This window comes from Pteronotus mesoamericanus, unplaced genomic scaffold (genome assembly GCF_021234165.1).
Source record: "Pteronotus mesoamericanus isolate MK-2021 breed Mesoamerican mustached bat unplaced genomic scaffold, CSHL_Meso_final scaffold_651, whole genome shotgun sequence".
Classification (NCBI taxonomy): domain Eukaryota; kingdom Metazoa; phylum Chordata; class Mammalia; order Chiroptera; family Mormoopidae; genus Pteronotus; species Pteronotus mesoamericanus.
The window spans coordinates 44442888-44465747 of NW_026555325.1; the positions used below are offsets into that span (position 1 = coordinate 44442888).

The following is a 22860-nucleotide window of genomic DNA, read 5'->3' on the forward strand; positions in this document are numbered from 1 at the left end:
CTGACCTTACTTGACCAATTTCTGCAAGCTGAGTGCATTTTCTTTATTTATTGTCCTAATACCACATTAAAAAAAAATTTTCCCCTTCCTCTATTCTCGCTTGTCTTTGTAATTCAACACTTCAACATATATTGTAGAACATCCACATATGTCAAGAAGTGTATGCTGAGCATATAACAAACAACAAAGTCCTTGCCCCCAAGTGTCTTATATTCTAAGGAATTAAATAATTTTAGGCTTCAGAAGAGTTATAGAGAGGGAAGAACAGTTAAATAGTGTTAAATCTCAATATTGACCTCCTTTCCTAGCATCTTCTCCTGCATCTTAAGTGTTAACACTCTTCATGTCTCTGTCCAGTGCCCCCTTTTACTCTGTAGTCACTCCTTGGCTGATATTATCTATTCACATAGCTTCCGTCACCATACTCATGGCCCTAAACTTGTATTTTCACCCCAAACCTCTTCTGAGCTCACAACTTACATTTACTTACTTATCTCAAGCTGCTGGAGGCTCCACTCCTTTGCTGCCGCGCTATGTAGCTCCCCGCGTCCTGTGGCTGGGAGAGACTGAGCGGTGCCGGAGCGTCTCACTGTGTAAGGTTGCGAGTGAAAACTTTCACTTTTCCTCACATTTCATTCACCTGAGCTAGTCACAGAGCTCTACCTGACTACAGCGGGGCTGGGAAGTGTAGTTTCCCAAATGCCCAGAAAAAGCCCCCAGATATTGGTTCATTTATCCAAGTAATATCTACCGCAAAAAAGAATCATTTTAGACTTTTTCTCTTCCTTTCTCTTACCAATTACCTCCTCAATGTTTCTTTAATTCAATAACATTCTCCATCTATACCTCCATCTTAATCGGGAGGTGTGTTGTCCCAATGGGCCAAGGAAGAACTTGTGGCTACAGCTGCTGGTGGCTGTGTGATCAACAGAGGGACTACAGCTGTCAGCGTCTTCAGGCCGCCTCTGCCGCGGAGCACTGCCCAGGCCAAAAGCACACCCTCCTGGGATGGCCGAGATCCTGTTCTGCTTCTCCTTCAGCCAATTTTGTTTTTTTTCCCCAGGGAAGGGACCAGGGTGAGGAAGGCTGATGAGCAAAACATCAAAATTTAAGTAAAGACTGGCTCAGGCTCCTCCTTTGCGTAGGTATTAATGCTTAATAAATAGCTTGCACACCAAATTCTATTTAAGCATCTGCCTTTGGAACAAATAACCTATACCTGTTGGGTCTGAGAAAGTAAATGATAAATTGGGGTTTGGAAGATGGATCACTTTCAGCCCAGGTGGCAATGAGAACCCTGTCATCGGTAAGGGAAACACAGACATTCCCAGGCATGGGTTTATGTCTAATTATTAAAACTCTCCTCATTGGTGAGTTATGCTGGTATAGCACTGGGGAAAAGGGGTATGCATTAGCTGGTGTAAAGTATCAGACCTTTGAGAAGTACTGGGGAAGCTCTAAGGACAATGGGGACCATGCTACCCTAGAAAAAAGTAATGAAAAAGCATGGGCAATTGAACACCAGATGAGAAAGCCAATAGTCCTTTATGCTATCTTACAAAAACACTCTCCTATTGCTGTACAGCAGACTGTTACAACCACAAACTCAATGAAGTGGTAATCTCAGTTGCAGTGGCTGTGTCAGATGTGATGATTTTTCTAGAAGAGATCAACATGTTCTCAGGTACATGATATAAAGCCACTGAAATGGTGAGTGCACCCTTTCTATTTCAGTGAAAAAAGAGGATCAGAAAGAGTTCTCATTCTATGGGTAAGGCAACAATACACACTTATATTTTTTCTGTAAGGATATGTTAACTCTCTTGCCCTCTGGACCATTGGAGCATTCTACAGAAAGTTACCTGAATTCACAATATTAATGCTCTTATGTTACCTGGGTCAGATGAGTACAAAATTACTACCATGTTCCTTGGTAAGACATGTGTGCTCCACAGGATGGGAGATAAACCCACAAAGATTCAGGGACTTTCAATTAGTAAAATTTCTAGGTTCCCTGTGGACAGAGGCATACCAGGGTATAACTCTAAAATAAAAGACAAATGATCACATCCCTTGCCCTTTCCACATTAAAAAGGGAAGCTTACCACCTGGTTAGTATCCTTGATTTATGGAGCCAGCATGTCCCACCATTCCACACCTGGAAATACTGCTGTGGCCTATATGCTGGGTGACATTAATGGCTGCCAGCTTTGGCAGGACTCAGAGTAGGAAAGAGCTCTGCTGGAGGTATAGACTGTGGTGTAAGGAGCTCTGCAGGACCCTATGGTATTAGAGGTGCTTGGTGATGGGGAAAGATGGCCTGCAGAGCTCGTGGCAAGCCCAAGTAGGGGCATCACATGTGCATTCCTAAGGTGGTGGAGCATGGGATTTGTCTTTTGGAAAACAACTCATGCCCTGGTGGAAATGGAGGCCCTAACCATGGCTCACCAATTGATTATATACCCACAAAAGCCCATCGAAAGCCCACAAAAGCCCATCAAGGGATCTGTCAGATTCATCACTTCAAAAAGCTGGTTGAACCCAGCAGCAATTCGTCATAATACGGAAATGGTACATCCAGAGAGCATGAGGAGTATCAGAAAGCAAGATGCGTGAGCAGAGCCCCCATACTTCTATGTTATATACTGAAGTTGGATAATGTTGAGCCGTTGCCCCTCCTTTGGCTGATGCCTATGACCAGTTGGCAGAGAAAAAACCTGAGCTTGGTTTCTGGCTGGGTCAGCTGAGTGTGTGGGTTCGAACTGAAAATGGATGGTCAACTATCCTGCGACCTCACTAGGACTGGCCTTAAAAGACAGTGGTGAGAGAAACTCTCTCAATGGGTGGAGATTTTGGTACTGTCTTCACTCACATATCCATCCACACCTAACCTGCATGGCTGCAATTTTTGTTTACCTTTTCTAGGCCCTTGACCAGCCTGCCAGGTCCTTCCCCACTGCCCTTGAGTCTGTATTATGTTGACCCTGGGCCATTTCTTCTTCCTCATAAATAGGATGGTCTTTATTTTTAGGAATCAAGCATCTTTTGTGAAATTTCCTCTAATTAAAAACAAGCCAAGTAACTAACTTCCCCACATCAAATCGCCTAATTCATATCCTCAACTCTTTCTGGGCAAGCTTGTACAGAACTTGTTACTCTATTAGTTGATATCTACTATCCTTTTGTAATCATGGGTAGAATATTATGTGTATAGTATACTACTGGAATAATAAAACTCAAATAATAATTGCAGAATTATCATTAATTTGACTAGCATATGAATAGTGTCTATATTTCTTTTAAACATTTTTTAAATCCTCACCCAAAGATATGCTTCTTGATTTTAGAGTGTGTGGGTTGAGGGGGAAGAGAGAGAAGCATTGATGTGAGAAACAACAACTGGTTGACTCCTGTACACACCCTGACCAGAGATTGAACTTCCAACCTATGTATGTGCCCTGACCAGGAATGCAACCTGGAATTTTTGGTGTACAGGACGACACTCTGAGCAACTCAGTCACCCAGCCAGGGCTATTACAACTTTCTTTTAACTGAAAAATGAATTTTATAGCATTATTGGGTTACGTATGTTTTTGCTTCACAAAGCATTTTCTAAGAAGAAGAGCACAATATCTATTAGAAGATAAATAATATGTGATTAATTGGGAAATTATTTTGCAGTTTCCTTCACTCCACCTAACAAAAAAATACAGGCTGATAAAAATCCTAGATTACTGACAAATATGTTTGGCTTTTCATTTACATATCAGAAACAAGCCTGATTTTTCCATTTGTTTTTAAAATGGAGCTCATGTTCTAATTACCTCTCAGTTACTATTTCTAAACTACATTTTAGTAATTATATTCTATTTGTGGTGAACCTTAATTTAATTAATCTTTTAATTAAGTTCAAATACTATTTTCAAAGGACTTTCTCTGCTTGCTATCTTCCTGATTTGATTCATAGAACTATGTATTCCATTACCACCATGTGAGTTTTTCCTTGTTATAGATAATAAAAATCAATAAAATGATGTTTTAAAAAAATTGGAAAAGCTACTGAGCGATAGAATTTAAAAACAAAATAATAATGTAAGGGACATAATTTTCAAGTGAACATTTTGAAATAATGGTTATTTTGGAAATAGAGTTGGTTTTAAAACATAGATCCTTTAATATTGATTGTATTAAGAAATTTGCTAGCACTTAAAAATCATTATAAATGTGCATACCTTAAGGTATTATAGGCATATTTTATTTTAACTTCACGTATAAGAAAACTACTTTAAGGAAATAAAAAATAAAACTACCATCTGCATTTACTTATATGTTTGTGGTGATTATTACTATAAGAAAATGCAAAAAATACACAAGTACATGGAAAGAATCCCATTATATATTATCATGTGGAATGTTTGAACACAATGATTCACTGCAAGGAAAATATATTTCCTTAAGTACTAATAATTATGGTAGTGTAAAATCAGATGTAAAAGTTCTAAAAAGTTATTCATAATTAGTAACATCCTAAACATACTCATCAAGACACCTAATGCTTTAAGTCTTAAAAGGAGTGGGCTAATTTCCTTTAAGTGTAGTTAGCTATTCATAGACAAGTAGGCAAAATGACCACAGAGAATTTTATACACATTTGTCAGGAGTACACTGTACTTTATGTTCTACAAATAAAATATTTTATGTTCAATATCCAAATATTAAAATATTCTGATGTTAGACTAAGGTATATTTTCATAACTGAACCCCTTCCAATGTTAAATACAATGCAGGACTTTTAAAAAAAATTTAAATGGTGATATAAAAATGTTCTTGATAGATGACATTTTTGTTTTTTTCCCATGCAATTATCATACCTTTTAGTCAAAATTAGTTGTACCCCAATTGACAAGACTTAAATCTTCTGGAAGTATTTGATCTATTTTACTCTTTTATTTTAGTACCAGGAATCTTCTTTAAATTGTGGTTAACATGTTTATAGTCTTTGGTCATCTTCTGGCTTTGACCTGTGTGGTATTTTTTGTTGATACATGCACTTTTTTTTCCAGTGGCATACGTTCTTGGGAGCAATAGAAGGAAAAAATGTTTGAGATAATATTTTCCCAGCATTTCTAGTGGGTAAATCTTGAAGATACCTGGGGAAATGTTGGCTTATTTTATATTCATAAATTAATTTTCTTAAATTTGAATCATCTAATTTGATAGAGTAGGGATCATCTGTTGTATTCTGATAGGTATCTGTGGAACTTTGAAGTGTATTCAATTTTTCAGAATTACGTTGAAGGATGCTAGGTAAAATTCCAAGTCTGTTTTGTTTTAAGACTAATCCAGAACCAGGAATAAAAAGTCCTGATTGTTCCTGTTTTGACAGATGACTGATGGTTGTGTTTGAAACAGATTGACGTACGCATCCATTCACCGCTGCATCTTTCCAGATTAAAGGATTATATATAACTTGTCCATCAACAGGGCATGAATTGCACTTGTGAAATAACCAACTGTCAATACATTTTCTATGAAACTTAAAAGAAAAGGTTATAGGTTAATCAGGATTATAATTATCTTCTTAATAATGTATATTATCTATGTACATTTTCCTGTTACATTATTGTGCTACTATTAAAACTAGCAAAGATGGAACGTAATTGTAATTTATCTAGTTTTCTAAAAATATTTTGAAGAGGTTCTTTTAAATATGTAATTTGTTATGGGTCATAAGTTTCTTGACAATAAAATGGTAAAACCATTATAAATGTGGCACAGCTTATAGCCACATATATATGAAGATATAAATGAAAATATATGAATATACATTCATATATATGAAAATAAAATATAATACCCCTATATTATGATGTCCATTTTCACTATTAAAATGGGAAGCCTTTTACGTATATGATTTTTTTAATTTCATTTAAAACTACTTATTCAAGCCATTAATAGTACTGTCTCTAATAAACAAAAATTATTAAATAATAAAAAAGCCATAACCAACTCGAGTTGAAAATTGATCTGATGATGGTAAGATACAAGAGCAATCACACTCTTGGGAAGAAAGACATTTCAACTAAGGGTGGCGCTATAGCTCTAAGTGTTTATGTACTGAAACAATTTCATGTCTCCCATCTGGACCTCTTACTCCCTTCACCTTTTTCACCCAGTCCCACAACCGTGCCCCTTCCTTCTGCCGTCAGTCTGTTCTCTGTGTCTAAGGGTGTGTTTCTTTCTATATTGGTAGTTACAAAATAGTCAGGGGGATATAAAACACAGTATAGGGAATATAGTCAACAATATTTTATTAACTATGTATGATGCCAGGTGGGTACGGAAAATGCTGAGGGAGGAGACACTTTGTAAAAGTATATGATTGTTTAACCACTACTGTATACTTGAAACTAATACAAAAATAATATTGAATGTAAACTGTAATTGAAAAATAAGATTGAAAGAAACAAGTTTATTTCAGAGAAAATCTGGTTGCCAACTGCACAGTAATCAAGCAGTGTTAGGCTTTGATTCCAGTGAGTTTGTTTAAAATAATCAATGATGTTAAATTAAGCATGTTTCATCCAAGGAATCACAAAAATACATTAAAAATTTAGTATTCTAGAAGCTTTTCCTTTTTTTACAGATAGCTAAAGTAGATAAAAGAATTTAACTTAAAGGGCATTTTATCTTTCCTAGACAGTGCATACAGAAATGAGTGCTCATCAACAGGAATCCGCTGTTAGTGGGGCAAAACTGCCTTTTCAATAGTCTCTGCTGTAACTCCTCTACATATACTGTTTAGTTTGAACATCTGCACATAGTACAACTAAAAAGTGAGAGGCTTTGTCACTTTATTTGTGAAAACTGGCCCTACAGGGAAAGTCAAAGTAAAATGTGACTTCTACCTTGTGAGTACATGGGAGCAATCTCACGTATTGACCAAGACAAAATGCCTTCAAACAAAGTCGACACTGGTAGCCTGGAGCAAGCAGCATACTACTTTTTGTGATCACTAAGAGAGGCAGTGACTTTACCACGTGTTTTGGTGTGTAAACCTGGCTGAATGAGAGTAAGCAGAGACATGAATGTTCATATGTGATTACAGATCAGGAAGTAATCAAGCACAGGTAATACCCTCCATATAAATAATGCAGATAAACCCAATGTTTTCTTGAACTGAAGATAATAAATCTCACACACATAAAGTTTAAAAAGATCTATTGTTATTGATCCTGAACAAGATGGATCCAACATTAACATCTTTAACTTCTTAAAGAACATAATTTAGTCATTTCAAATAAAAATACTAACTTGAAATTTTTTGATTTGTGCTTTTTAATTTCAGTGAAACCACAACAGAATTATGATGAGAACCATATACTCAAATTACTTCAGCCTGAGCCAACACTTAAGCTTTGAAAAAAAATTTTTTTTTAAGAAAAATACAACCCAATTTACTCTGTCATCTGGTAGGAAGGTGCACAGTAAGCCACGTTAAATATTCCAGGCCACTATGATAAATTTGTAGATCATAATCTATAAGGAAATTCATTTTACCTTGGGATATATGCTTACTACATCAGTATTGTAAGCATAAGTTGTTTATGTGGCTCTAAAAGTACCAAGCCCATTTTTATACCCAAAGTCATGACCAATATAAATAAGATCATACAATGTAAATTAAGTGCTATTTGATGCCATTAGCAACTGATAAAACAGACAATACAAATATTTAAAAACAAAAGCTCAGTTAAAAGGTAAGATGCATTCCCATTATTCAGTCATTCAGAACAAACTTCAAATATAATTCTTCAGGAAAGCTTATACTTCTTATTACTCTACAGATACGCTTTTACCATGCTATGGAAACTGCTTTACCAGTCATCTAATTGTTGACTAAAAAAAATAAACTTGTATATTTTTATTGTTTTAGATTGTTAACCACTCTTTTTAATCTTGAAACTTTCTCCTTTTATTACACATCCTCTGTCCAGAATGTCCTTCTACCTCTAATGTTCTCTGGCCTCCCCATCAAATCTCCTAAACACTTAGTTATACAGTTTATCATTCTAATAGCTTTAAGTGTGATACCTACCCAGTGCCAAGGGGAAAAGGAGACAGAGAGCTTTCGTATAGGCTCATTTTATAGCTGCATTTTATAGTTCCACAAGAGCTGTGGTCTCCAGTGTGTGTGGAGTACCCACAGAGCATGGGCTAAATATCTACTGGGTTGGATAGAAATATATATGTATATATACGAACAAGCACATTATTTGTCTGGTTAATTCACTGAAATTATTTTAAAAAATTATTTCAATTATATCCTATCCTTTTAAAATGATCTGTGTATATATTATGTACCTTTTGTGTACCTAATATGTTAATAAAAACAGCAACTTTATTTTTTTGTAATTATTAAGTAGTGTGACAAAAGGCCTGGAGGCCTTCCACTAGCAAATAGTCCAATCTGTGTTCTGAAATACAGTCAGCCTGCTTCGCACTCTTCCTCCAAGTGGGCAGGGGAGCGGAGGAATGAGGCAGGAGAGACTTCCTTCTCCTAGAGGCCAGTTACTTCAAAGCAAATCTCAAGTCCCCATGTATTTTTTCTTTATATAATTTGTCAGTTTTAATTTTACATTTATTAAGATGATCATTTAATTACTGAGGAAACCGCTATTTCCCCAACACCAAGTACAACTTCTGGTAGAATTAATAACAGGCAGCATTATTTGAATATTTACTGTGTGTGTTAACTCATCTCACACTCACAAAATTCCTGTGATGCTGGTTTTAGGGTTATCCCCGTTATAAAGATTAAGAAAATGAGGCAGAGAGAAGTGACGTTAGCTAGCCCCAGAGACAAGTAGCCAGCTTGTGGTTGTACTGGGCTTGGATTTAAGCAGCCTGACTCCAGAGCTTTGCTCTTCACTTGCATGCAATAATGTCATCTAATATAAAATAAGTGCTCAATTCATATTTATTGAATAAGGAAATTAATGAAATTATATAAATATCCAAAGTCCTACAATAAATGTAAATTTCACTGAGAATCTCACCGTTGCTTTTCTTGAAAGTGTGGCATCTTTTCTTCCGTGTCATTTTTAATATCTATATGTTTTACAATTTGATTTGACCTTTTTTCTAGTAATTTCCATCTTTGATTTCTCTTCTGTAATAGGTAAAAAGTAAATGTTACTTTGCAAGTCATGAAAACTTTTACTTTGTGGATTAAAATTAATAGGCTGCATATCAATAACATAATGTGGTAAGTCAAATGGTAATGTTGAGGTCTTTTAAAAGAGGAAACTTCAAGTTTGGTGACATGATTTAGGTATAATGTTATCATATCACATTCGTTATTGTGTTGGATTTTATAAATTACAGATAAAAGAACTGGTTGCTTTGTATATCCTTACGAAAAAGAGTTTCTCAAACATAATGGTCTTTGGTTTTTATTAAAACTCATTTAACTCTATTTGAGTGTTATCTATTCTTATTATTCTCAGACTTATTTTACAATAGGACAAACACTATATGAAATTCAAGATGCATACTGTACCTCACGAAATGTAAATGAGTGAGAAAGATGGCAGCAGCTATCAAAACATTTCTGGCATAAATGATATTCTATACATTTGGTACACCTAAAAATTCAAAACATACAAGAAAAAATCCAATTATTTGGATGGTTTTTCCTGAAAAATTCTGGCCAAAACTTCCTGGGAACTATTCAGGTATGACAAGACCCATCTTAAATGTCTCACCCTGTAATAGTTTTCTGTTGCTACTGGAACAAGTTAAAACAGATTTGGCATCTTAAAGAATACCTATTTATTATTTTATGGTGTTGTGAGATAGAAGTCTGACACGGGCCTCAATGGGCTAAAATCAAGGGGTTTGCAAGGTCGCATTTTTTGGATGCTCTAGATAGATCTTGTTCCTTGTCTTTTGCATCTTCTAGAGGCTGCCCACCTTCTTAGCTTACTTTCCTTCATCTTCAAAGCAAGCAATGCAGCATCTCTCTGTGCCTTTCTTTTATAGTTACATTTCCCTCTGACTCTTCTTTATTTCCCTCTTCTACTTTTAAGAACCCTTGGGATTCTACTAGGCCCAGGTAATCCAGGATAATCTATTTCAAGGTCAAGTGATTAACAATCATAATTCCATTTAAAATCTTAATTGCCCTACAGCATGTAAGCTAACATACAGGTTCTAGGCATAAGGATGTAGACATACTTGGGAGGGCATTATTTTGCCTAACATACACCTCTTCCATGATGTCTTCCTGGGGTACCTTAGCTTTCATTTATCTCTTTCTCTAAATTCCCATGGAATCGACAGCCTCTTAGGTATTTTATATCATTTGATTATCTAGTCTTTTACAATTGTTTCATGAATGCTAGAGTTATACTTAGCAGGATATTTCTTGAAGACAGGAATTGTATTATATTCTCTCTCCTCACAAAATGGAGAGATGTATATATAAAAAGTTTTCAATAAAAACTATTGATATATTTAAAACAGACTTCAATTTCCACAAATGTTCACTCTCAGATTTATATCATTTATAAAAATTTTGCCACAGTGGAGAATTCTAATTTACTCACAGCAATATCAGCAATAAAGTAATATTCTGAGCAAATAAACTTATTTTCTTACTCAAGTTACCTAAGCTTTATAAGTCTATTTCCATGAGAAATCTGGGAAACTATGTCCTTCAGTCATCTTTTAAGTAGCAAATGCTCATTTATTCTTTATCACTGTTTATACATACAGGGAAGATTCTTAATAATTAACATTAATCATCACAGCAATGGTGCAGTTAAGTCAATACCACAAATTATGCTGGGCTAGCAAAAGTTAAGCATTTCTATATTTTCACATATCTATGGTTTTTTGGAATTAACTTCTTAAAAGATAAGTAGCTATAGTGTAAAACTGTAAGAAGGACCTGAAAAGCTTTCCAGTTCATCTTGTCTCCTACTCAACCCATTCCAAAAACTACTGGAAATAGTTTTTTTAGGCCAATGACTAATATTTTAGTATTTGAGGAAATGGAAGTTAGTGAAGTCAAAGATGTTAGAAATTCATTTTTTAATTTCTAACAGAGGTTTGATATAGAGGTGAATGACCGTGAGCCAAACCCAAGAGAAGTTCTCATAGGAGAGTGTGGAGCACCCGACAGGGAGCAGAACAGTAGGGAAAGCCTGCATTGTGCGGTCGTGAGAAGAATCATCTGTGAGAACAGAAAGAGCAGTCAGAAAGCTCAGAGTGGCAGAGGAGTACACACACAGCCATTAACAAAATACTCAAAAGTAAGATTTAAAATCATGTACCAAAACCACACATTAACTGTCTGAGGAACACGTTATTAGAACAACTGAGAGGTTTACACTGTGGCTTTCGGATGTCCTCGTCCCCCACAGCTGTTCCTCTGGACATTTTTTTTCCACCTGTAAGCTTAGCTTCTTCTTCTCCTCCACTCTTCTTGAAAAAAATTAAATCACTCAAACAGTGGCTGCTAATGCCAAATCTAAGTCTTCCCTTTTTCTAGAACCCTTTTAATCAACATTCCTAAAACTAGCTGCACACCTCCTGCTAAACCTTTATAAACATTCTGCTCTTCTTCCTCAAGTGAAAATATTCCTTCGTAGCCTTCTCAGGACAGCTGCTTTCCTAAAGACTTTTGCTAATGGTGCTCTTGTTAATTTTCTTCTAGGTGACACACAGAGAAAACAAAGGACTAAAAGAGTTCAAAGGAGAAAGGTTGGGGGGATAAAAAGTTTCAGGGTTTTATGTGTGGGTTTAAAATATATATGTATGTGTGTGTGTGTGTGTGTGTTTATACTTATTTATTTATTGGATTCATAATGAAATTCCAGGAAGACTGAAAAGTAAACTGATGTATTTTAGCAAAATAAGCTTGAAAGAAAATATTTTCTTCTTAACATACAGTTAACTTAAAATTTTAATTAAGAAAGCACAATTTCCCAAGCAGAGGAATTAACTGATGTTTTACGCGGCAACTGTGGGAAAGTTTGGGGATTACTCGCAAAAGTAATAGAAGTTGTTTTCTCTAGTATCTTGCTGTTGAGGTTTAAGACATAAAAGAAAACAAAATAATGCACTTGCTGCTATTTGGAATAGGAAAATTTGATTAAATATTCAGTCAATCTAGTCAATATCCCTCTGGCTCAATCCTAGGAGTTTTTGGCAATGATATCATTGGTAGTTCAAAGGAAGTTACCGAGGGTGAGAAGTCTATTTAGCAAAGCTCTGACAGTGGAAATTCATCCAGGACAAATCAATAAAGGCTGCATCTGGAACTTCTAAGACAGGATACTACTTCACACTCTCAATCACCAATATCCTTGTGTAAGTGAAGAAAATTAAACAATTCATGTTCTGAGGTACTGGGATGACATAAATCACTAGACTGGAAATCCTAAATAAATGCCCACCAATTAAGGAAAACACACTATATAAAGGAGGAAAGGAAGAAGGCAGGCTAGATGACTGGTACTCTAATGCTCAAAGTTTCCTAAAGTTAAAAAAAATAGTTGTTCATAATTTTACTGATGACACTTACTTATAACACTTTCCCTCAATTGGAAATTGTTTACAGTTGTTACAGGGAATTCCAAGTTGTTTGTCCAGTTGCTCTTTCTCAGCTGCAGTCACAAGTTTGTTAGAGTTTTTGAATTCCTCCAAAATAAGTTTTAATGGTGCAAACTCTTTCCTACACAGAGGACATTTCAACATAGAAGTGTTTGATATTGTATCCTGATAATTAGCTAAGATCTTCATGCATTTTATATGCACATTATTGCCACAGCCAAACCTGTTAAAATTAGATTACCATTTGTAAATGCAAAATTATATATATTTATATAAATAAAATGTACTCTGCTACCATCTTTATTTCCCATAAAAACAAATTCTGATTTTCTAGATATAGTTTGATTACATAAACACATACCCTATCTTCCCTTGTCTACCTAACCTATCATCATTAACTTAATTTAGTACATCAGAATTCCAAACAAATTCTTCCCGTTCCAATAAAATGGTGGTAAAAATTTTTCAGCATTAAAATACTTTCCATTTGTAAAGTGAGAATGCATATAATCTTAACAAAAAAGAACATTATAACAGTACGTATTGCTTTTTAAATAAAAAGCATCACTGAGAGCAGGGGCATCACTTTATTTTTCTAGAAATCACAAAATATGTGGTGGCACTCTATTGAGTGAAATATTTTGGGAATATTAAAAATATAAAAATAAAAACATATAAATATAAAAAATAGTTAATAGATTTTAAATATACAATAAAAATACAATATACAGTCATATGAAACTACAATGTGGATGAAAATTTTGGCAAATGATCAGGAGAAAAAAGAAGAATGAAAAAGTTCAGTAGCAGTTGCCCAAATTTTCCAAATCCAAGTGCATTGAAGAATAGCTGACTATGACACTCTCAGTAAACATTTCTGTGAAATTTTGAATTATTTAGGTTTAAAAATAGAGTTTAGAAAAACTGAAAAGAATTTTTTTTCATTTAAAGTAAAACAATCTTTACTTTCAAAAACTCTTTGTAACTACTCCATATCATAGCATTTATTCATGTGTTAAAACAGAAATGTAAAAATTATTCCACTTTAACAAACTTAAAGTGAAAAAGGGAATAAAGTGGAATTATGTGTTAATTTTCACCCTTTAAAATGTAGCCCAGAAATATTTAGAGTAAGAGCAGGACCTCTCACAACCTATATTAGGAAGCAAAAGGAGGCCAATTAAACATAATTGTTTAAATATACATTGTTGATCTATCAACATGTCTCACAATGGAATAAATTACAAAGATTAAATTAGAATTTCTTCATAAGTTTTAGATTTAAAAAATCACCTGCAAAAGGTGACAGGAAGTCTTTTCTCTAAAAATACTTCTTGACAAATAGAGCAGATATCATCTGAACCAATTTCCTTCTGTTTAATGTACCCGTCTTCTTCAATATGTGAGTTTTCATCACTTGCTGCTTTTTGAAGAGCTTGAACTCGATGTATTCCCTGAAGCAAGTCATTGATTTCTCCTTCCACGAGACCTAACTTCAGTGCATCTAATGAAAAATCCCCAAGTATTAAAGTTCAATTGCAAAATTAAAGATACGAAAATGTAACAACTTAGGCTGACAGTTAGCATTTTCTTTCAAATATCAGAAAGACAGTTTTGGTTGAATTATTACACTCACCTTTACCAATTTTTTTGCAGTCCTTTCAGAGCCAATGGTCAGAAAGGTATTTTATAAAAAGAATGGAAGTTACCTTGTTTTTCTCACTAAAAAGAGTCAGTGCAACTAGTACATTATATGGGTTTGGGATTACTTTTATGATAGCATTCATCCTTGGATTGGTGTTATAATTATGTCTTACATTTTGATCTGTTCACTTTTCCATAAACAAGTGTTTTATCAACATTCAGAAATATCAAAAGACATTGGGCACACGTACATACAGGGGAAATAGGGATATTTGAGTAATACTAATATAATTAGTATTTATTAGATTAATAAATAATAGGAGAGCAAGACTCAAGTAATTGTGTTTGTTTTCTTGTCTCATTTTTATGTCCCTAAAAGAGTGTGTTGTCAGCCACATTCTTCACAGTTTTAGTAAATATTCCTCAGGACAGTCTATTAGAAACTACATTGCCTGTACCCTTTGGATGCATATTCTTTGAATTCTGAATTTTCTCCATCCTGCTGTGTCTATAAAAATTGTATTCTAAGTGCATATAGTTTTGATTAGGGCATCCAAGATTCCTCTATTCTCTTGCTTATTCCTATGCTATCCTTCTCCTAAACATGTCATAATTTATATGCCAGCTATTATTGGTCCCCTTGAGTTCTGATACTCATTTTATACATTCTTTAATACATATAGATTAAAATTGTTTGTAAGATAATGAAAAAGCTCCATTTCCCAGAAACTCTCAGACACTGAAAACAGCAGGTACATTTCAATACAGAAATCTCTGTTCCCTGTCTGAGGAGGGGTGGCAGGCGGGATGTAGGAGGCTATCAGACCTTAATTAACCATTACATTGGGGGATGAAGGTTATTTGTCACAGACACAAAGCAACATCTGCTCCCTAAAAAAATGGGGAGGAAAATGAAGAACAAAAGATTGTGCTTTTGGGAACAAAGATTCCATAAGTCAGAAGAAATACCGAAACACAGAAGCGCATTGGAGAAGCTGGTCATAAACTCTTCTACATGGTATAACATGAATTGGAGAATAAAAGGGAGAAACAAACTCTTTTCAAATTAATTTGACTAGTGTGACTGAAAAACTGAACTTTTAATTTTGTTCTGTTAAACATAAGTGGATAACTGATCATCTATAGTTACCAGAAAATTTATGTGTAAGAATTTGGGTATTATGTGAATCTATTTTTTAACTGAATATTTTATGAAGTCTAAATGCAGATCTCACGTATTTTTAATGAAAACAGAGTGTCTGAATTGACAAGTTCTATGCGTAAAGCACACATTACATTTTGAAGATAGTGTAAAAAAACATTAAATATCTTAGTGTTTATATTGATTACATGTTGTCATGATGGTATTTTGATGTACTGCATTAAAATATACTTTAAAATTAATTTCCTTAGTTTCTTTTTATTTTTAAATGATAAATATGGCTACTAGAAAATTACATATGTGGCTCACGTTATATTTCTCCTGCATGGCCCTAGCATAGAAGGCTTGTCAAAATGATACGGAAAATAACATAGAGAAACTAACACTTTGGAGAGGACATCAACTTCAGAAGGATAGAACGGAATAACAGACAATAAAACAAATACCTATGGAATCATGTAAACTAATCGTTGTGTATGAAGTGATTGGGAGAGAGAATGAAGGAGAGAGTAATTGATGTTTCAGAAATGACTTTTTTTAAAAAAAGATTTTATTTATTTACTTTTGGAGAGAGGGAAGGGGAAGAAAGAGAGGAAGAGAAACCAATTTGTGGGACTGAGCCCAATCCACTGAGACACACCAGTGAGGGCCAGAAAAATACTTTCTGCCTATAGTGTGAAGGAGGAAGAAGCAACAAAGTGAAGGTGCTCGAAACAGGGAAGCCACAAAGAAGGGCTGATGAAGGTTGAATGATGGTGAGATTGAGGATGGAGAGATGAGAACAACACTGGGAAGTACAATAGGTAGGATGTGAACATAAACAGGATTTGTTTATGACAGAGGTACTAACTATATGAGAAAATAGGAGATGAAAAATTAAGACGAATCCCAAGGCTTCTGGCTTTGGAGACTAAAGAAAAAGGAAAGCCAACATTTGAGGTAGAGAATACAAGAGGAGAGCATGTCTGAGAGAAATCTAGTGTTTAAAATACTATTGGGACCTCCAAAATTGAGCTGCCCAGGAGGCAGGTGGAAATACGGGTGTGTTGATCTCACTGGTTATAATGGCAACAGCTGGAGACATAAAAAAACAGGAGACATTCCTAAGAGAATATGTAGAGCAAAAGAAGAGTACAAAAGAAATTGAAGAAGATACAAATAAATAAATGTATGTACTATATTCATGGAAAGAAAGAATTAACATCATTAAAATGTTCAAAGCAATCTATAGCTTCAACACAATTCCTATTATGATACCAGTAGCATATTTCACAGAACTACAAAAAAAATTCCAAAAATTTATATGGAACCACAAAAGACCCAGAATAGCCTCAGCAATCTTGAGAAGGAAGAACAAAGATTCAGGAATTATGCTACCTGATATCAAACTATATAACAAGGTCATATTAATCAAGACAGCATAGTACTGGCATAAAAACTGACATAGAGATCCATGGAACAGAATGGAAAGCCCTGAAATAAACCCACACTTTTACAGTCAATTAATATTTGACAGAGGAGGCAAAAACATACAATGGGCTAAAGACAGTATATTCAGTAAAGGGTGATGGGAAAATTGGACATTTGATACACGCAGGAAAACAAAACTGGACTACCTTCTTATGCCACACAAAAGAATAAATTCAAAATGGATTAAGGACTTAAATGTTAGACTCAAAACCATAAGAATCCTAGAAGGAAACATAGGCAGGAAAACCCTGGACATTTATTGTAGCAATATTTTTTTCCTGATATATATCCTCAGGCAAGGGAATCAAAGAATAAACAAATAATCAAAATAAACAAATAGGACTATATCAAACTAAAAAGTTTTTGCACAGCAAAGGAAACCATCAACAAAATGAAAAGACAGCCCACTGAATGGGAGAACATATTCATGATACATCTGATAAGGGATTAATATCCAAAATTTATTAAGAATTTAGAAAACTCAACAGCAAAAAAAAAAAAAAATCCAATTTAAAAATGGGCAAAGGACCTGAATAGACACTTCTCCAAAGAGGACACACAGATGGCCTCTTTGGAGAAGACACACATATGAAAAGAGGACACACATATGAAAAGATGCTCAATGTCACTAATCATCAGAGAAATGCAAATTAAAACCACAATGAGATATTACCTCACAGTGGTCAGAATAGCTATCACCAATAAATCAACAAACAACAAGCGCTGGTGAGGATGTGGAGAAAGGGGAACTCTTGTACACTGTTGGTGGGAATGCAGACTGGTGCAGCCACTGTGGAAAGTTTGGAGTTACCTCAAAAATTAAAAATGAAACTGCCTTTTGACCCAGTGATCCTACTTCTGGGAATATAATATCCTAAGAATCCCAAAACACCAATCAGAAAGAATATATATACCCTTATGTTCATTATAGCATTATTTACAAAAGCCAGGATTTGGAAGCAGCTCAGGTGCTCATCGGTAGATAAATGGATTAAAAAGCTGTGTTACATATACAATGGAATACTACTCAGCTGTGAAAAAGAAGGAAATCTTAGCCTTTTGTGACAGCAAGAATGAACCTGGAAAGTATTGTACTAAGTGAAATAAGCCAGGGGGTGAAAGACAAATCCCGTATGATCTCACCTGTAAGTGGAAGCTAACCAACAAAACAAACAAGCAAGGAAAATATAACCAGCAACATTGAAAGAAAAAAGAAACCAACAGAATCAAGAGGGAAGAGGGAAGGGGGACGAGGAAAGGGAAGGAAATGGTCAAGTCAAGGAACATATATGAAGGATCCATGGACAAAGCCAAAATGCGGAAGGATTGAGAGAGGGAAGTGGGGGTGGGTGGGGCAGGGGAATGTGGTGGTGGGAAATGGAGACAAATGATTTGAATAAAAAATAATAATAAAAATAATTTAAAAAATGTGTATATTTTTGCTTAAAAACTTTAGTCAGTGAACATTTTTGAATGAAATTATGTGTCATGTCAACTATTTCTGGGATCAAAAATTATGTTATTTTTTCTTATAATTAAAATAATTTAATACAGAAAACTGAATTTTTGTTTAGAATCCCTGAAATTTTTTCTACTGAATAACTGGCCATTGTTTCACTTCTTTTTCTTATTAAGTGCTTTTGAATTTGAAGATGAAGTTACTTTTGTTTTATTAAATAGGAAGAAAAATGTTCCAACTGTCTTAAGTGTAACAAATTGGGTTATAGATAGTTGTTAGATTGTCTAGAAAAGTGACTGTCTAAATTTAGAATATCTCTAAATACAAATTATTAAATTTGTTAACTTCAAATTAGTAAAATAAAAGCACATACAACTTACACTCATGATTCCTTGGAAGCTTGAATTTTTTCAACAAGACCCTAATATTCACAGGTAGAAAAACAAAAGAAAAAACAGAAAAAAAAAACCCATTTATTTCTGGTATAACCTCAAAAGGTATTTTTTCATTTTAATTTTAGAATAGAAATGGCATTATAGAATTTTTACTGCTGAATACATAGGGATAAACTTAAAACTCTCATTAGTTTTCTATTATAGCAGTAGTTAAATTTATGTTTTAAAATAAGCATATGTAAAAAAAGGTATGATAAATGGAAACAAAAGACTTGCATCAGAGATATTTGCCAGAGAGAGCCCATGTATTTCTTCATGTATTTCGACATAAAGTCCTTCACAAAGAGAGGCTAGTGAGGGAATTTAGGTATTCACAGTACTTCCTTGAACTTTCCTAGAAGTCTCCTACTCCTAGAAATGGAATGACTTTCTGCATAGAGTAGCAAATGATGTTTTCCTACATACACTGTTATGTATGAGAGAAATATTTTCAAATATCACAGATTAAAATAGAATATGGCTATTTTTTAAAAGTGGGAAATATATTGGGTTGGCCAAAAAGTTTTAATTTTGTAAGACGGCTCTAGTAGCGCTTAGCTGTCTTCAACTTCATTAGAAACAATTTTGTTAGACTGTATTGTGATAGCTGTGATATTAGCATGAATTTAAAAAAACATCAAAATTGGTGAATTTTTCTGTAGCCACTTTAATATTGAAGATGGAAGAAAGTAAGCGACATTTTCAGCATATTATGCTTTATTATTTCAAGAAAGGCAAATATGCAACTGAAAACACACACACACACACACACACACACACAAGACTTGTGCAATGTATGGAGAAGTTGCTGAGACTGATCAAACGTGTCAAAAGTGGTTTGAGAACTTTTGTCTTAGAGATTTCTCATTGGACAATGCTCCACAGTCATGTAGAGCAGTTGAAGTTGATAATGATCAAATCGAGACATTGATTGAGAAGAATCATCATTACACCATGCAGGAGATAGCCAACATACTCAAAATATCCAAATCAATAAAGTTATTGGTGAAAGTGAAAAATGTGTCTTTTAGTTTACAGAAAAAACTAAATGGACTTTTTGTGCAACCCAATATATTAAATTCTTACTGATTATATTAAGTATATTTTACTATATCAAATACTTGGATTGTATTTGCAGCTAGTTTATAGTTAATATACAGAAAAAAATGATTTACATTACATAAATATCAGCACAGAATGCCCTTGCCCTTCTGAAATAAAAATGGGAAAAACCTATTTTAAGTATAATAATAAAACCAAATTGCACGTTTTGAAAGGACCATATTTTATATCTTTACACCAACTCAAGTAAATAACTTGTGTTAGTAGGTGCTTAGTAGAAACTGATCAAAACAAATAATTTGGTAAATAAAAGCATTAGAAATAATAGATATTACACTTTTTTAAACCTGTAAACAAAAGCATTAGAAATATGAGATACATACTATTTCTTAATTTCTTGTTTTTTTCTCTCTAATATCAATCACAAATATTCTATAATAGTATAATTAATGATTTGTTGGTATAAGTATATTATGTAAACAAAATGAATTGAGTTAAACTAAATGCAAATATATATTTTTTTAATTTTCTGGATTCCCTTACAAATAGATTCTGACACTAGAAGAAAAATTTCCGATTTGACAGACTAACCCTCAGTCAAGTCTCACTTCTATCTTGAAAGACTCATTGTCCAATCCTTATTGAAAAGGAAAACAATAAATTAAAATATATACATAATGAACCACACAGTTATCAATGATGCAAGTCAGGAATTTTTTTCCCCTTTTTTATAAGTTAGATTTCACATTTGTACATAATAAGAACATAAAATTGATTTTTTCTTATTAAAAAAATTAATATTCAAAACATGTAGAGGTGACAGTATCTTTTTCAACTTAAACCTTACTTAAAGTGTATTACTTTAAGTAAGCTGTGACCATGTTACCTTTATATTTTCCCAGCATCAAATTTCTTTAATCTTGCAGTACTCAAACCGTGCAACAGGCAAAACATGTAATATACTAAGATGTTCCTTTGTGGAAGATCTTCATTACAAAATCACTTACCAGCATATATGCTTACAAAGTTCCTTTTTTTTCTGAAAAGTGGAACAGTTACAAACATGAGGATTTCCTAGAAAAACCTTTAAAAGAAAAATGCATACTTTTAAAAATTCCAGTTAATTTTTAGAGTTAGAGTAAAACTAAATTAATAGATAATTAGATTAAAAGAGATTTCAAGAAGTAATTTAGTTTAGGTAATTCTGAAACGTTGAATATCTACAGGGACATCTTATTTCTCTATGCCAGTCTGATTTTGAACTTAACATATTCTTTGCGTTGGTTAACAACTTGCATTATCAGTTAAGATTGATTTTAAAAGATGTACACTTAGGCAAATGAAAAGAAATATAATTTTAAAAGCTTTACAAAAATCTATAATTTTTTTCTTACTAAGAGGAAATTTTACCTTGCAGTGAAGCTAAAGACCTGTTTTAGATTTTGGATTTTTGTTTTGTGCACTTGAATTGGTGTTCATTTTATTAAATTTTATGAAAGGAGAATAATTTTGTTCACCCAGTCTATACTGGCTAAAAATATGTATTAAATGCAGTGTTGTAAGCAACAAAGTGATAAAAGGATATGTAAATATGCACAGGCTAGTGACCTGTATTCAGTACTTAAAACGGTTAACACTGAGTTCCAAATTTCCAAGTCAACTCCTGCGAGGTAGTGCGGCGGCAGATTTTTGAGTTGTGAGAGTAGGATATGCGAATATTTGAAATACCTGTGGTCTTTCAGCAAAATTAAAAAGAATTTTTATTCATTAAGATCAGCAATATTAAAAAGAATTTTTATTCATGAAGATCTTTCCAAGACCATTTATATACTTTTAAAAAAAGGGTCCTATAGCTTCAGAGTGACTAAAGAAAAACCGATTTTCAGGATTTAGCAAATATATACAGTATGCAGATCATAGAACTTTCATTTAGTTTCAGTTACAGGGCTAGTGACTGCCAACAATGAATCCCAGGACAGACGTAAAGCAAACCGTACATTCCTAGGAAAAGTCTCATTTTTTTCAAGCCCAAAGATCAAAGAGCCATCATTTTACAAGAGTTGGATGCAATTTGGAGCCCTAGGCTCCAATAATGAACCTCGTCTTCTAAAAAATACTATTTCCCTGTGCATTATGCACATCTTTAGAGTCTGGAGCACTCGCGGGTGGGGTGTGGCAGAGAGGAGCTGCTGGCACGGCGAGGGCGGCTGGATTCAGGGTGAACCTGGGGGGCACGGGCGGGAGGGTAGTCGGCTGGGCGGGAGGGGAGGCAGTTGGGCGCGGTAGTTACTCGAAAATCCCTGTTTTCCGGCTCCTCCTCTCTCAGCAGGAAGCCGGTAGGGCCAGTCTCTCGTAGGAGGTAGATACTGCTGTTCAGCGCCAGGCGTTGTTGCACCCTGAGGCGGTGGTTGAAATGTCTTCGCCTTTTAGAAGCCTTAGAGCCTCCGCGGAGCATCCCGGCTGAGTGCGGGCGTTGGCTGCCCCGGGAGAGACCCTCGGAGCCGCCCGCCGCTCTCCTTGACAGCCGGTTGCTCGCCGGTTGCCTCGGTGACGGAGGTTGAGCTCCGCGGTGTCCCGGCGTGCACTGCGCCGGGCTTTGGCTGGCGACAAAGGCGTGGGTGGGTGTCGATTCCTCAGTTCGCAACCGCCTCCAGTCTTTGCTGAAACAGCGCTCCTGACTGAGGAGTCTCTGCACCAATCGGCTGGCTGGTGTAAAAGCTGGCGACGGAAGGCAAGCTGTCAGATCTCTTCCATCCCTTCCGCCGGTTCCTCGCAGGCATTGCTCTTGAATTGTGTTAGGACAGTCGCCCAACCCGGTTGCAGTTTGGGCGCTGGATGTAAAAATTATCCTGTTTATTCATTATCTTTATCAGAAAGCCCAGACCAGTAGTTAACGTTCAACAAAATTCCACAAACATTTCCCGATTGCTCACTGTGTGCATAGTCTGAGCTGTCGCTGGGCAAGATAAAAGATGAGGAAGAGAAGAATCTAACCTATTAAGTGAGAT

At 34.8% G+C, this 22860-nt stretch overlaps 1 protein-coding gene across 1 annotated transcript; it reads right to left on the reverse strand.

Annotated features, from left to right (window-relative positions):
- Window positions 1-4749: 4749 nt before the first annotated feature.
- On the reverse strand, window positions 4750-22307 carry ZSWIM2 (zinc finger SWIM-type containing 2). The gene is given in 13 exon segments (XM_054562362.1): window positions 4750-4797; window positions 4799-4889; window positions 4891-4932; window positions 4934-5065; window positions 5067-5536; window positions 6909-7062; window positions 9060-9172; window positions 9563-9647; window positions 12593-12844; window positions 13915-14125; window positions 18737-18777; window positions 20860-20936; window positions 22143-22307. Coding segments are annotated over 13 exon segments (1881 nt in total).
- Window positions 22308-22860: the final 553 nt, after the last annotated feature.